General features: G+C 30.1%; 2 protein-coding genes across 2 annotated transcripts; one reads left to right on the top strand and one right to left on the bottom strand.

The window, feature by feature from the left end:
* The first annotated feature begins 716 nt into the window (after positions 1-716).
* On the top strand, positions 717-3,054 carry LOC105769043 (putative 12-oxophytodienoate reductase 11). Its single transcript, XM_012589420.2, has 5 exons — positions 717-1,013; positions 1,263-1,403; positions 1,510-1,640; positions 2,004-2,180; positions 2,283-3,054. Exons 1-5 carry the CDS (start codon positions 946-948, stop codon positions 2,879-2,881), a joined length of 1,116 nt encoding a protein of 371 aa, XP_012444874.1. The 5' UTR covers positions 717-945; the 3' UTR covers positions 2,882-3,054.
* Positions 3,055-3,846: 792 nt separating this feature from the next.
* LOC105769046 (chaperone protein dnaJ 8, chloroplastic) lies at positions 3,847-5,049 on the bottom strand. The gene is made up of 3 exons (XM_012589425.2): positions 4,662-5,049; positions 4,479-4,547; positions 3,847-4,177 (listed from the first exon to the last, which is right to left on the bottom strand). The coding sequence occupies exons 1-3, from the start codon at positions 4,866-4,868 to the stop codon at positions 4,004-4,006; spliced, it is 450 nt and encodes a 149-aa protein (XP_012444879.1). The 5' UTR covers positions 4,869-5,049; the 3' UTR covers positions 3,847-4,003.
* Positions 5,050-16,402: the final 11,353 nt, after the last annotated feature.

Genomic DNA, 16,402 nt, shown 5'->3' with positions numbered 1-16,402 from the left:
TTAAATTTATTATTATACCTTATATATAAACATCAACTTTTAATGGAGGGGTCGTTTTGCTCCCTCATCTAATGAACATGGATTAATTTGTCCATTTTTCAATAAATGGGCTAAAATGCAATCTAGAGTATAGTATAGGGGGTTTTATGGTGCTTTTACCTATTTTGTCCTCTTTACTAAAAAATGGATAAATTGGTCATTATATGTTTGATCAAAAAGTAAATTGGTTATTCTATTCATTTTTAGTGTTAAAATTTCGCCCTATACATTATAACCTGATACATTGGCAAGTTACATTTAATTGTCTGGTTATTTTGTGAACTATGAAAGTTTTTTTTTACAGTAAAAATCGATAAATTTATAACAAAAATACCAATTTGCTCTACAAATACAAATTTACCATTTTTTAGTAAAGAGAGTAAAATGCAATCTAACTATTAATACAGATGTCTCTATAACACTTTTACCGAGAATTTGGTAAATTATAAACATACTAAGATGCTATTTTGTGTAAAGGTCATTGCTTTCGGAATTGAATCAGATTGATTGATCGAGCTGGTTGATGAATTCCAAATAAAAGATTAGCTTAATTGTATTTTTTAAAATATTTATCCAATAAAAACGATGAAATTAAAAATAGATGATTACCATTACAACCGGTTTCATTTGAAAAGCATAGGTAAAGGTTTTAAAGGAAGTGTAGCGTTTGGTAAACAGGCGGCCGCCAAAAGATGCAAAACCCAGAAGGTAAATAACAACACACTGCTAACGTACTCTCCCTCGTCACCATCTAGTTTCCCTTTCTTCCTGCTTTATTATATATACCCCTCCTCCCATTATCCCACTCCATATCTCGGCAAATTTGCATAACCTAAACAAGTGTTTTAATTCCTTCTTAAAAGCAGAATCAATTTATACCCATTCAACCTCTTCAATTTAATTGAAATGGAAGATACCACCATTCAACCTCTTCTCGCCCCCTTCAAACTTGGCAAATTCAATCTTTCTCATAGGTAATTATTGCAACAAACCCCTTTTCTGATTTCTCAATAACAGCAGTTTTGCCTTCTTTCTAGCTTTTTGGTTCCCATTATATTGTTTGTATAATTTCTGATGCAAAATCTCAACCCTCATTTCCTAATGAGCCAGCATATTTTTGTTTAGTTGAAAATCCCACTTCGCGTAACTTTTTTTTTCTGTAAAATATTAAAGTTAATTGACTGACTAGCTTCATAATTTTACCTCTCTTTGTCTTGTTTCAGAATTGTATTGGCTCCATTGACTAGACAAAGATCTTACAATAATGTTCCTCAACCACATGCCATTCTATACTATTCCCAGAGAGCTTCCAAAGGAGGTCTTTTGCTGGCTGAGGGTACTGGAGTTTCTGATACAGCTCAAGGGTAATCAATCTCAAAAAGTTGAAATTTTGCGCTCTCTCTCTCTCTCTTTTTATAAACCCCAAAAATTAACTTGACCCCCCCCCCCCAAAAAAAAATAACAATGAAGGTATCAATATACACCTGGTATATGGACGAAAGAGCAAGTTGAGGCCTGGAAACCCATTGTTGATGCTGTTCATGCGAAAGGTGGAATTTTCTTTTGTCAGATTGCGCATGTTGGAAGGGTTTCAAATACAGGTTTCTTCTTCTTCTCGCACAACACCTCCATTTAGTCTTCTCTTTCTGTGACCAAATTCAGTGACATTTACATGAAAATTCAATAGTGAATGGATGATTGAAAAATCAATGCCCTAATGTCTGAATTCTTATCTCCGATACTTTATTGCTGCATGCTATGATGTAAGGGTTCTAGCCAAATTATATAAAAGGAAAACGTAGGTTTTGAATCCAGACAAATACTACTTTTTGATACCCAAAGTTTGTTTTGTAACTTTATTTCCAGATAGCATGGCCCCACGTGATTCTTTTCTGGTGAATTTTGATATTCATGTGATGGCATTGGGCACCATGTAATGGTTTATTATTTGCAAATGTTTACAGGTTTTCAGCCAAATGGACAACCTCCAATCTCCTGTACTGATAAGGCGTTGACACCACAACTGCAAGCTAGTGGAGTAGATGTTGCGGACTTCTCACCTCCGAGGCGATTACGGACTGATGAAATTCCCCAGATTGTCAATGATTTCAGAATTGCAGCAAGGAATGCTATGGAAGCTGGTATGTTCTTTTTCCTAGATTCTGAATAAAGAAACTTAGAGGATGTCTCGGATTCGTTAAAATTATATGAAATGGGTGCTAATTTTGGTGGCTGATTTATAGGTTTTGATGGAGTTGAGATTCATGGAGCTCATGGCTTCCTAATAGAACAGTTTTTGAAAGATCAAGTGAATGATCGGACAGATCAATATGGGGGGTCATTAGAAAACCGATGCCGGTTTGCCTTAGAGATAGTTGAAGCTGTTGCCAGTGAAATAGGAGCAGATAAAGTGGGAATAAGGCTATCTCCCTATACAGAATTCATGGAGTCAGTGGACTCTGATCCACAAGCATTAGGCCTCTACATGGTTGAGGCCTTGAACAAATACGGAATTCTCTACTGCCATATGGTGGAGCCAAGAATTAAAATAGGGATGGAAGTGTGTGAAAGTCCTCAAAGTCTTGTGCCAATGAGAAAGGCATTTAATGGCAGTTTCATCGCTGCTGGGGGCTATGGTAGAGATGATGGAAACGATGCTGTGGCTGAGAACCGAGCTGATCTTGTTGCTTACGGTCGATTGTTTTTGGCCAATCCGGATTTGCCAAGGAGATTTGAGCTTGGTGCCCCTCTTAATAAGTATGACAGGAGTAGTTTCTATACATCTGATCCAGTCATTGGTTACACTGATTACCCATTTCTTGGAGATAATGGCGATGCTTAAGTTTTTACTTGTTTAAGAAGTTTGGATCTTCAAATTGTGGCCCATTAAAATGTGAAAGCCCAAATCCAAATTATACTTAAATCCATTTTCGTCAATTTGGGCCGTGGCTTGTTAACAACTAAGATGCTCCTTTTACATGCTTCAATAAAACATTGTTAACCGTTAATACTGAATATTAAAATCTAAATCTGAGTCAAGAGTCCAAATTTGACCATATTTTTCATTTCATCTTCAATAAAGGATTGTCAATTAAATAGTCTTATCATCTCATTTAATGATTATTAACATTTTCAGTTTTAAGAACCAACAACTTTTTTTATTTTGTAGTTAAACTAATGTTTTCGATATAATTTTTTTATTCCAAGTACTCTTTTTATTTGCACTCTTAAATCTTACTAAATAATCAAAATTTTGATAAATCATCCGCATTTTTTACATGATATCCGAAAACATATAGCAGTCTTGCGGATAAAATTAAAAATATTCTTCAAACAAATATTAATATTATAAACGGATCACTCACGAGACCTTAAACCGTACACTAATGAAGGTGAAAAAGTCTTGTTGATGTTCAGGTTCCTTTAATAAAGTCAGTCTCTGCCAATGAACCAAAACAAAAGTAATGGCAATGGGCCATTGTGTCTGGCTTGTCATCTTCGCTTTTAATCTTATCCAAAGGATTCCCAATTTCAATTTCTCTTTTACAAATTCTCTCGCGAGTTATCCCAAATGTTAGATCGCAAGTTCAGATGGCAAATTGTGCGATCAAAACCCAAATTCTACGAAATAATTTGGGTTGGGGGGCTTAGAATTATTACTATGAAAAATAAGGATAAAGCTAATCATTCATCCAAAATAAAAAAAAAATTATGAACCATCAAAGTTGTTTTGTCCTTGTTTTAAAATATATAGAGAGACAAGATTTGGAGCACAAAGTACCAACAGAAGATAAAAAGAGGCGGAGATGATAAAATCGAATTTATTTATTTAACTTGTGACGCTTGTTTTCATGAGAAATTGATACAATTAGAGTTGTTTTTATATACACAGAAGGGGGGCACAGCCACCGGTAGTATTTGGATTTCCACAAAGAAAAAAGAGAGGTAATGTACAGTTGAAGGATCAAATGTAGGGATTGATATGGGAAGAATAGTCACGAATACCAGCTCCTTCCCATCCCATCCATTCTTCCCACAAATCCCAATCTGAATCATCCATTCCTCTCATTGGCTCATCTATCTCTTCCTCATACACTTCTGCTGCCTTTGTTTCTCCTCTCAATCTACTCATCAATATCTGCATACCCATATTCCTCAAAATATTAGCAACAATAATAGATTAAGTGCATATATTTTGAAGCGGTAAGAACAAGGATTCCAATTATTTGTTGTGTGTGTTTCCAACAGGCTAACCCCAAACACCAAAGAGATGTATCTCGTCTCACCCGAACTGGAATCATTATATTTCATGATTCATTGCCTACCCCTAATTTTTGAAGTTTCTTTTCTGAATAGGGAAAGAAAATAAAACTAAAATCTCAGAGATCCCCTTAAATAAAGGAAATTTACTATCTAGTAGTAAGAGAAATAAAACATACATCATAAGCTTCATTGATCGTTTGAAACTGAACCCCACAATTGCTTCCTCTGCAAACGTCCGGATGATACTGAAATCAACAAAAATTAAAACCCATCAATCAACCAACTCCCACGATCAAACCATTTTTTAAAAAAAATATTCCATCTAAAAAGGGAATAAAAAAGAGGGAAAAAAAGGGTACCTGAAGGGCAAGTTGCCTGAAGGCCTTTTTGACTTCAGATTCAGAGGCGCCGGGTTGGATCCTGAGAGTTTTATAAGGATCCATCACCGACGGAGCAGAAGAACAATAAACTCTAACTCTGTTGGCCATCTTCTTCTTTCCCTTTTCCTTAACTTGCATCCACGAGGAACAACCCTTCCCACCAATCATCCCAATAGCACTCGCCATTGCCGGACAAACAAAAGATCAACTCTTAAACTCAAATGCCCCTTACCAAAACAGAATCCGAGGCTCCAATCTTCAGATTGAATCCAAAAGCTATATAAAAACAATGGGCGGATAAGGAAAGCTGGTATTGATTGATAATAATTGAGACGGGGGAATAGAATAGAATAATAATAGTTAACATATGGAAGGAGCGTTTAAATAAGGGAGAAGATTATTTATAGAAGAGGAGAGAGAGAGAGAAGGGGAAAGGTCCTTATCCAAATCCAAAGGGCCGGGCTTTGAGGGGGTGACGTGTAGCAAATGGGTGGTGCCTGGGGTTGCCCAAGCCCCGAAGAGAGAGACGGTCAGAACAAACTTATCTTATTTCTTTTATTGATTGCTCGCTTCGTCAGCATCCCATACGTTTTATTATTGTCTATAACTAATATTTCAAGGTTGACTCATAATTTTATCAATTTCGATAAATAATTTTAATTCAACTTCATCCAATCTAAATTTATTAGGGTCATATAGACCCTAATTTCATTCATTCATGAACAAATAATATGTCAATGTGTAATCAAACAGAAATAGTCAATGTCTACATACAAGTTATATTAGTTATAACATAAGAAAAAAGTCGTAAATATAATAGTATTGTATTAGTTAGGAGCCTAGCAGCCCAAGTTGACTGTATGGTAAAAAAAAACCTTATATAGTTTATGCCATTGACATTTATATAAGAAAGAAAATGCTGGTCATATTTTCATGAATTATAAATCTTTTTATTTGAAAATGATGAAGCTATAAGATTCTTGACTAAATTCTCTTAATAATATAATAATATTTAAAAATTAGAACTAAAATTATAAAATGGTTTAAATTATCCATAATATATCATAGAAAAAACTTTACATTTTATCTTGTCCACCATATATTAGTTAAAACCAAGTGAATAACTTTATTACTTTTATATTCATTTTATAATTCATATTTAAAATTTGTTATTGTTCATTTAAATCTTGTTTATAAATAGTAAACATTTAATTTTAATTATTAAATCAATTATATTTATATTAAATATTTAACGCATTTAATATTAAAAATAAAATTCAGTTAAAAGATGGAAACAGTCTAATTTTACACCTGATTTTTCTTTTTAATATTATTAGAAAAATGTAAAAAAAAAGTAAAGTGATTAACAGCAAAATCTGTATCGTCTAATGAATTTTGAACCAATTCATTTTGAATGGCGTAAAGCTTTTTTTTTTAAAAAAAAGTGAACCGAGGTGGGTGGATGTTTTCCTTTAGACAATGGATATAAAACGATTATGATAATGGCTTGTTCTGCTACGTTCCGCTCCAATATATAAAATTATCATTTTATTCTTATATATATAACTATTAAAAGTGTAAAATAGATAAAAATTTCATATATTTTAAATATTTTTTGAAAAAATGTGTTTAAATATTTAATTGATTTAAAAAATATATTAAAAATACATAATAAAATTTAAATTGAATTGAAAGGAGTTAGAATGAAAATTAATATATTCAATATATATGGAAGTGACTGACAATATTTTTTTGAAAGGAGTGGATAAGAAGAATTATGTTTTAACACGTGGCATGCATGTGCTCATTCAGGATTTAAATCTAAATGATGGTATCCACTGCTTACACATTGCCACGTGGGATTACTCGTTTTGTTTTTGTTGGCCGTCTCGTTTAGTTTATATTTATTGGTTTTTCTCCCTGGCTGTCATTCTGCACGTTAAAATTATGTACTTGAAATCGGTTGACATGATTTATATTTAAACTGAATCGTTGCAAAACATGTTATTAGTGTACATTTAGAAATTAAAAAATATATAAAATAATTAATGATGTAATTATTGAGAAATTATTTGTTTTACAATAAAGTAAAAAGGTTTCACATTTGAATATAAAAAAAAAATTTAATTGTCCCTGAATCCTTATTAACAATGTATTGTGTTTTAGATGTTATTAGAGGTTATGGATTGGGTGAGATGCTGTGCCTGTTCAACCTCAAGATGGATCTACCCATCGGGTTGGATATATTGAAATGTTAAAAGTTATTTTAACATTTTATTTAATGGGAATACTAATTTAGAGAAAGTCATTGAACCATCTTTTGAGCAAATATCATCATTAAATTAATAAAAAAATCGTTATATTCATTTTGATATTGATGAAAATTTGGTACAAATAACATATTTTTAGCCAAACCTAAACCCGCCAATGACCCAACATAGAACAAAACTGTAAAAATAGAACCTCAATCTATCAGTGTTAACTTTGTTAATATGTTTTTAATTAGATAATTTTCTATTTCAGTGTTTTAGTTGTGGACTTTGTTAATGCACGTTTATTGCTTAAAATATTCTTAATAGTTGTGGACTCGAGCCTCAAGGTTTGATATATTGTTTTTTTTAAGGTATGTTTGGTTCACTATAATTGAATAGAACTGTAATGGAATAAAACTGTAATCAGTAATTCAATTGTTTGGTTGAATGGAATAGAATAGAACTATAATAGTATTGTTGTATTTGGTTGAATGTAATGATGTTGTAATAGCATAAGGAAAAAAATTAAAATGACTAGAATACCCTTAGCGAATTTTTTGTAGATAGATGATTATTGTTATTGTTATTAAATTTTAATAAGATTATTATTAAAATAATTTAATAAAATAATAAATAATTTAACCATATTTTAACATAATTATTATTAAATATAATTTAATAAAATTCTTAATATAATTATTATATGAATTAAAAATCATAATATATAATACTATAAAAATAATATATAATATACTTTATTATTTTTAAACGCAATACATATTGAATGTGCTAAAATATCATGAGTGAAACAAATAATTTAATTATTCTACAATAAAAATAAAATATTAGAAGTAATAAATAACTTGAGAATTATATTTCACATCCAAACATATATTCATATATTAACAAAAGTTACATGATTTCATTAGTTTATATGTCATAATCCATATGTTATAAAATTTTACAACATCAAAAAGTTACAACATTGTAATGACATTCTATCATGTCATTATACCATCGAAATATTACAAACAAAAAAAGTTACCAGAATATCATCAACACAACCATGATTTTTAATGGTCAGCATCAATGCACGATAGCGCTCATCCTCAGTTAAACCTTCTACTTCACATAATGTTGGATATAATGTTAGAGCTCTTTCTTGAATGGTCATTTCTGACTTTTGTTGAATTAGCACTTCGGAGGCAATACTCCTACTAATTTCAACTCCAACGGTTTGTATGTTTTCTGCCAATAAAGTGGCAGCATCATGAAATTAAGTACAAGAAATATGATCACTTACATCAGAAATCTTTTTTTCTTCTTCTTTGAAAATGTGGAATCACCTTGATTTCTAGCTGGTTGCGGTTGTGCAGCTGAAAGATCCATGTCATCCAAAGAAACATCAGCTTCGCATCCATAGAAATCGTTTCTTTCTTCATGAGTATTTGTAATAGCTACATCCTCAACATCTATTTCTTCAATAATATCAGCGGCTGTTTGAACATCTTTCCCAGTGGCTCGATCTTTTGCGTAAATGGCAGTAAGTTGGTCATAATAAGGGAAACTACGATGTTTGAATTGACCGGTTTCTTTATGACTCTATAAAAATGAGGAACTCATATTAGATATAAGTTTGGTCAAAATAAGATAATAAAGACTTGAAATAATTCTTACATTTATATATGAGTTAACCGCATCTTTAACAACAACAAGCTGCCTATGTAACACCCCCTAACCCGAACCGTCGCCGGAATAGGATTACGAGGCATTACCGAACATATCAGACAACTTACGAATAATTCATACATAAATTAACATTCGTAATATAATTTAATAACAAAATCCATATAATGGACTCTCAAAGCCCAAAACATATATATAAAAAAACGGAACTTGTTCGAATATTCCAATTTTTTTTAAAAAATTCGACAGCATTTCTGCTTATTTTTACGTAAAACCCTCTGCAAATAAAACCATATCACTTCCAAACATAACCAATTCAACCAATTCATTTCACATTCTCATTTTCTATTCTAAATACCTTCTAATCAAACTCAATCAACTTAATATCAATTTAAATTTATCAATGTACTAATTAAATTGAAATTGATAAACTTCTTTCATTAAAATTCTTAGACTTATAATACTAACATTTTTAACTATTTATATTCAAAACATAATAACATTTATACACATCCTATGTACATGCCACATTACCAAAAGAAAATATACATCACCAAAATTTGTGAAGTCGGCCTGGTTTGGATCTTTGGTTCAAGATTTGACTTCTACAACTGCATGACGGAAACAATCAGTATCTTGAGTATTTCATACTCAGTGGTATTACTATAAATTAAACTATTTAATAATAATAATAATTTCAAACATTGACCATAATCATTATAAATCACTTAAACTAAATATACATATTTATATATTACTTCACAAATCTTAAATTCATATATATATATATATATATATATATATATATATATATATTTTTTTTACATACTAATTCAATTCATAAATTAACTCATACATTATTTCTCGTATTTTTCAATAGTGTCAAATCAACCAATCTCATTTTCAAAATTTCATTTCAATTATTTACCCTATTAACAAGGCTCGGACTCTGACAGATACGCGGATTCCACCCAAACACACCAGAATATCCAACCTAAACACACCTGGAATAATATAAATCCTGCATAACACATCAGTATATCATATCCTCCCAAACGCACTAATAAGGCATTAAATGCCTCTTCGGATAAACCGAAGCATATAATAACATAATCATCTTCTCAGCCGAACTACAAATCTCCGCGTCACATCACAAATCCTGTGGCATGCCATTTGTATCCAATCTAGTCCGATAAGTTAATAGGGTATTATTTTACTTTTCCAATTTCGAATTCATTTCCACAACAATTTCAAATACTCAAACAATTCAAAACATCTATTATTTCAATTCACATATAATTCAATATTCACACATATCTTACTTAATTTCAAATGTTATTACTTACCTTACTTTAAATGTCCCATGAATACAATTTCAATATAGCATTTATTAAATAGATTAAGTTATAGTAATACAAACCCGGAATACGCGTTTACTCCTCAACGATTTTTTCTTTTCCTTTAGATGTCGATGCCTCGTTTGCATTGTTAGCTACGAAAATAATTATTATTTTCACTATTAATTACAGCATAAAAATAATAATTAAATTTTATTCAATTCCTACTTATTCCCAATTTAATTCTAACTAAGTTTACTAACTTTTCTAACTCAATTCATACTTCTTTTCTACTTAATTTCTTGCCATATTTAACTCAACTATTCAATATTCATAACTAAACCCTAATTTAAGACTTTTTATAACTTTATCCCAACTATGTAAAACTTATAACTTAGTTTAGAATTCAATCCTTTTATCTATTCTAACTAGAAATTCTATCAACTAAACCCTAATTTAACAACTTGTTCAAAATGAAAATGTTCAAAACCTATGAACTTCCATAACCTCCACTTAATTTCAACAAAACTTTGTTTTAAAGCTTCTAAAACATCAAAATTAAGAGAAAATGGCTAAATTTAGCTTACCAATTAAACTTGAAGCTTTAAAATCTCAAATTTCTCCCTTTCTTTTCTTTCCCTTTTTCTTCCCCTGTTTTCGTCTCTTTCTCCGTTTCTTTTCTGTTCTTCTTTTTTTTCTTTTCTTTTGTTTTACTTACTTACTTTATTTCTTTTATTTTAACTAATAATATTAATAATATATTATTATAAAAAATTCTTTTACTTATTATTTAAGCATATATTTATTTTATTAAAAGTGTACCTATATAATTATTACTATTACACTTGTCTTTAATCTTTACCATACATTTGTCATCTATTTGGTTTATTTAATATATAATAATATAATCAATATAATTAATATATTATAATATATTATATAATAAAATAATATATATAAAACATAAAAATCTAAGCTTTTTATCACTTATGCTGCCTCATTTCTTATTAATGGCTTAATTGCCATTTTAATCATTTTATTTTCTATTAATCTATAATTTAACTTTTATCCCTAATTTAATTTAGTCCTTTTCCTAATTTCTCTTAGTTAAATTAAATTCACCCAATTAATACCTAATTAAGCACTCAACTAAACTCATAATTACTTCAAATAAATAAATAAATAATTTTATTTTTTTATGACTCAGTTTACTAAGACGGAGGCCCGATAATATACTTTTCCGATGCTTGTAAATTTTGGGTCATTACAGCCTATGCTCATCCCAACCAAAACCGCTATTGTTTTTTCCACTAAGCATGTCATAAACGATTGACCAATCCCTTCTCAATGTCCTAATTCTCGATTCAAGATTAGGTTTAGCCTTCAACATGGCATTGGGTAAAACTTTTTCTAACATTTTTTCCAACTCATTTAAATAACCAGCTTTGAATCTCGCATCAACATTGAAGGTTCCAACATTGTGCAAGTCGACCATGCAGACAACCAACACAACATCTTCTTCTGGAACTTATTTCCTTTTGGTCCCTTGAGAATTTTCGGAATAAATACTTGATTGTGAAAACCTGACATAACTATCTTAAGAAAAAAAACAAATTAAAATTAAGTTCAATATTATGAATCAAAATGTCAACACTTTATAAAATTATAACACATGATGAACCAAAAGAAAATAAATTATAATTCAACAAGTCTAGTACAAGACAAAAAACCATTCAAACACCACCAATGTTTCATAAACTAGATACATGAAATAACACAAACAAATTAACGTTTACTATTTTTACCCTACACTAACTAATTTCTAGATGCTTGACATTCATCGAACATTTGGTTAGCTAGTTCCATCCTCCAAGTATCTCATGCATCCGATGGATGAATATTTACGATATTCGGTTCATCGTCATCTATCACATTACTAGGTAATTCTTCTCCCAACTCCGCTTCAATAGGATCAAGACTCATATAGGTTCGAATAAAATTATGGAACAAACAACGTGCAATAATGATTCTATATATTGTGCACCCTCATAGGATAGAATGATAGACTCCTAAGTATTCTCATCTAAGTTTTAATAACCCAAAGCATCTTTCAATAACATTACGTGTTGAATCATGTTTCATATTGAAAAATTCTTCCAGAGTACTAGGCTGGTAACATTGATGCCACTCATTCAAATGATATCTTTGTCCTTTAAAAGGTGCAAGAAATCCCTCAGAATTTGTATATCCAGCATCAACTAGATAATAACAACCTATAAAAAACTATTTGTCATGGTTAATTTCCCAAAAAAGTATGATCTTAAAGATTAATTCAAAGTCCTTTAATTTTGCATTTTACCATGAGGAACTTTTAGTCCATGTCTCTTACTAATGGCATCTTGAAGAACCCATCCATCAACAACAGAACCTTCCCAACTAGGAAGAACATAAACAAAATGCATATCAGGTGTACAAAAACCTAACATATTTGTTGCTATGTCACCTTTCGCGTTCGAAATCTAGGTTTATCAACTGTTGGAACCCTAATCTTGATGTGGATTCCTTCTAAAGCACCTAAGTAATTATACATCACATGTATAAAACCTTGAGTTATGATACTATATTTAAATCTAAATCAACTAAATTATGTACAAGCTATATATAGAACTCACTCTAATACCTTGAACCATTTCCACCTTGGGTCTGTAGAATTAGCTGTAATTAGCTTTGCCTTTTTAAATAAAACATCTTGTAAGCGTATGACAACATTTAAAATATTGTGAAATGATCTGCTAACAGTTTCCCCGGACCTATTAAAGTGATGCTTGATAACTTGATTTTTAAAGTGATGAGAAATGATATGTAAAAACATTGTCACTTGCTCATCAACAAGCATGTTCCTTGACGACTTCAATTCCCATAAAGTTTGTAACATCTCACATAGTTTAAAAAAGGTAATTTTATTCATTCTAACTTGTTCAATGCAGGTCTCGTCACTAGCATATACAAGTCTTTTCACATAATCTCGTTTTGCATAAAAATCTAAAATATAGGATCTAATCCTTGGTCTATAAGTATGTAGGCTATGGATGGCACCCAATGTAACTAAGAACCAACTCGCAACTGTACACATTTGCAACCATATTGTCAATGCAAGACTAATTCTTTTACGCCTCACACTTTATACTATTAAAGGCAGACGAGTCATTACTGTAAGATATTAAGTGTTACATATCTTCAAATCATAGTAAAAGGGTCACATTTCTCCAATACTAATTTTAATAACAGTAAAAAAAAATTAAAGAATTTAATTGCCAAAAAACTTACAGTGATTCAGTGAATACAGGACGCTCAACTGTGGGTGGAGGAAGCAATCAAACTATCTTTGCACGTAAAAAACTAGAAATTCATTTCTTATCAATCACCCAAAAAAAGAAAAAAAAAGAAAGAAAAGAAAAGAATGTGTTTTTGTGGATTTGATTAATTAATGACTGACGTTTAATAATTATTTAAAAAAAAACCTATTTAATACATCCACATCCAAATAACATAGTTTCAGTTCTACATAAATATACATATATTATATGAAAATTTTTAAAATATTTGATCTTTAATTTACCTTCTAAAAGTTTGTATTCATCCTCACATTGTAATTAACTAATGTTTTATTTGAATTAATAATTGTGAATAGAAAATGTATATTATTTTGTTTGAATAGTTAAAATTAGTAAAAGGGAAAAATAATATGAATTTAATAATTTTAATGAGAAAAGAAAATAAGGACTTAATTTCTTTTATTTTGTATTAACTCAATTCGATTATAGGTATATAGTGTGTTAAATATTTTAAAAATTATGTATTTTAAAATATTCAATTATTATTTGTATTTAAATAAAATCTAAAACTCCATATACATTACATTCTTACCATAACATGGTTTGTTTGTAGCATTTTACTTTCTTTTTTTTTGTTTCGTTTGTTGAGAGAATTTTTGTAGTGTTAATTATAATTTTAATCAAACAATATAAGTAATATAAAACATTGTTTGAAGACCAAAATTAAATATAACATAAATTAAAGATATCGAAAATAAAAATAGTTTAAAAATATATTAAAAGATTAAAATAGTTTTAAATGAAACATATCAAAAATAAAAACATATCGAAAATTAAATATAACCAAATGTTCTTGTTTAAAGTAAAAAGATCAAATCCGAATTGTAAATGTAGTTTAACATGTATATATTGTCTTGTTGCTACCTTAGCACACCCTTGAGTGATATTTTTCCCCTTCTTGTTGCTACCTTCAACCACTTCTTTAGCTAAAATACAAACCATTCCATTATTTCAAGAGGATACACATTTAACACATAATGGTTCCAACTAAAAAATCCAAATAAAAATAAACTTAACAAAAAACCAAAGGCAAAATGAATGGAAAACATGAAACCAATAAAACTAAAAATAACACATAATATTACATAAGGTTGAACAATTAAAGCATACTCATCTAGCATTTGACTAAACTAGAATGAGAAAAAGGCTTGCATAGATGACTAGACTAGAATGAGAAACACAATGTTACAAGTTCCATCAAGTAGTTAAATACTCATTTAATTTCCCTCAATTTTATGAGCAACCAAACAAGGAAGAATGAGAAACACAATGTTACAAGTTCTATCAAGTAGTTAAATACCCATTTTCCCTCAATTTTATGAGCAACCAAACAAGGAAGGATGAGAAACACAATATTACAAGTTCAAAGCCACAATAATTCAATAAATCATAATAAGATACAACATGCACTACTTACAACTGAACATGGCATTGAGAAATAGTGAAAAAAAAAGTTGTCAGAAGAGAAACATGAACACTATCAGCTTCTGAAGAAATCAAATAGATGAAACTTGGAAAATGAGAATAGAAATGGATAAAGAACTAATCATTCTAAGAAAATGTCCTTAGCAACCATGTAAATGCCAGAAAAAATCTGCAACTTTTGAATCAATCAAAATAGATAAAAACCAGTGGAAAAATGAGGGTAATGAACGATTGCCTGCAACTCAATACAAAAATCTTACAATGGACTGGTGATCAAGTTATAATGCCTTTGTCCAATCAACTATCAACATTATAAACGATACCTTAATTTAAATTACATAAAACAAAGGAAGATAGGTACAAAATATGATCATGCTTTCATTAGTTTTTAAGGAGAATTACTATACAACCTTAGAAAATAGAAACTCAATTATCTGTTGCCTTTAAAATGTATGGACAGACTAATAACAAAGAAAACTAGTAGAAAGTTACAACTACAAACTTAAATATTAAATATTATAGATTTATTGTGCCAATTCGGTACTAAAAAATTAAAATTTTGAAATTATAAATGAACGAAGCATACTAGATCAAATTAGATTTAAATTAAATATAATATCATTGGCTCACTGTGGTAAGCAATCACCAATGATTTGAGCACACATATATGCATAATATATATTTGAAGTCAATATGGTAAGATGGTCCATTTTCATGCAAATGTTATCAATACAAATAAGCAATGAGAAAAAAAAAAAAACCAGCCCACATTAGCTGCAATATCAGAGTCAGATCATACAAACAATTGGCTATAAAATGATTAAGATGGACTAAGATTCATGCTTGTGCTAAGCAAGAATTGCAAAAGAACAAAGCCTGAGTAAGTTTTCAAATGTAGAGATGCTAGTTAAAAGAAATCCAAATAATAAAGCAGAAAGCTATAAATATAATGAGTAACTTACTCTTCTTCACTAGAAGAATCAACAGATTCCATTGATGGTGTCTTTCTGGCCTGTATGACAAAGCAAATGAAGATTCAAGTGAGTATGGTTTTCCTCTGTCAACAGAAACTGTAAAAATAAACAAAGCATCTCATTGCATTTCCGCATGAAACCAAAGCACATATACACCTACTAGCAAAATAAGGTACAACATTCAATATGCACATATGCTTTACCGAGGAGCACAGTAATAGTTTGTAGAAATAGGCTTGCTCTGTTATATAGTCCAAATAATGATTTAATTAGTTGACTAACTTTGAAAGAATTTTTTTGCTTACTTGCGGTTAGACTTGTCTATGGGCCGGGCGGCCCGGCCCAGCCCGACGGCCCGCCCGAAATATGGGAGAGTTTGGGTAAAAATATAGGCCCGAAATATGGGCTTGGGCAAAAATTTAGGCCCGTTTAAAAATGGGCAGGCTTGAGGCAAGATTTTTGTTCGGTAAGGCTCTGCTCGACCGAAAAATATTAAATATATATTTTTATTTTTAAAATATAATAGTTTTTATTTTAAGTTTATTTACTTTCATTTCCTTGACTAGTGTTACAAAATAATAATAATAAAACATCAAGTTTGTTTTACTAATCAAATGTTAGATTTTGTTACAACAATTAATACAATTAATA

The sequence above is a fragment of the Gossypium raimondii genome, chromosome 5 (genome assembly GCF_025698545.1).
Source record: "Gossypium raimondii isolate GPD5lz chromosome 5, ASM2569854v1, whole genome shotgun sequence".
In the NCBI taxonomy this organism is placed as follows: domain Eukaryota; kingdom Viridiplantae; phylum Streptophyta; class Magnoliopsida; order Malvales; family Malvaceae; genus Gossypium; species Gossypium raimondii.
The sequence above is the reverse complement of the archived record's forward strand: the minus strand, read 5'-3'. Positions and strand labels throughout refer to the sequence as shown.

What these genes read in the sequence shown, in the direction of transcription:
- LOC105769046 (XM_012589425.2), bottom strand. Translation starts at nt 4,868, where the DNA reads ATGGCGAGTGCTATTGGGATGATTGGTGGGAAGGGTTGTTCCTCGTGG. An exon ending in TCAGGCAACTTGCCCTTCAG is followed by an intron (nt 4,548 to 4,661) that starts GTACCCTTTTTT and finishes TGTTGATTTCAG; the next exon opens with TATCATCCGGACGTTTGCAG. An exon ending in CGATCAATGAAGCTTATGAT is followed by an intron (nt 4,178 to 4,478) that starts GTATGTTTTATT and finishes ATGGGTATGCAG; the next exon opens with ATATTGATGAGTAGATTGAG.
- LOC105769043 (XM_012589420.2), top strand. Translation starts at nt 946, where the DNA reads ATGGAAGATACCACCATTCAACCTCTTCTCGCCCCCTTCAAACTTGGC. An exon ending in AAATTCAATCTTTCTCATAG is followed by an intron (nt 1,014 to 1,262) that starts GTAATTATTGCA and finishes GTCTTGTTTCAG; the next exon opens with AATTGTATTGGCTCCATTGA. An exon ending in TGGAAGGGTTTCAAATACAG is followed by an intron (nt 1,641 to 2,003) that starts GTTTCTTCTTCT and finishes AAATGTTTACAG; the next exon opens with GTTTTCAGCCAAATGGACAA.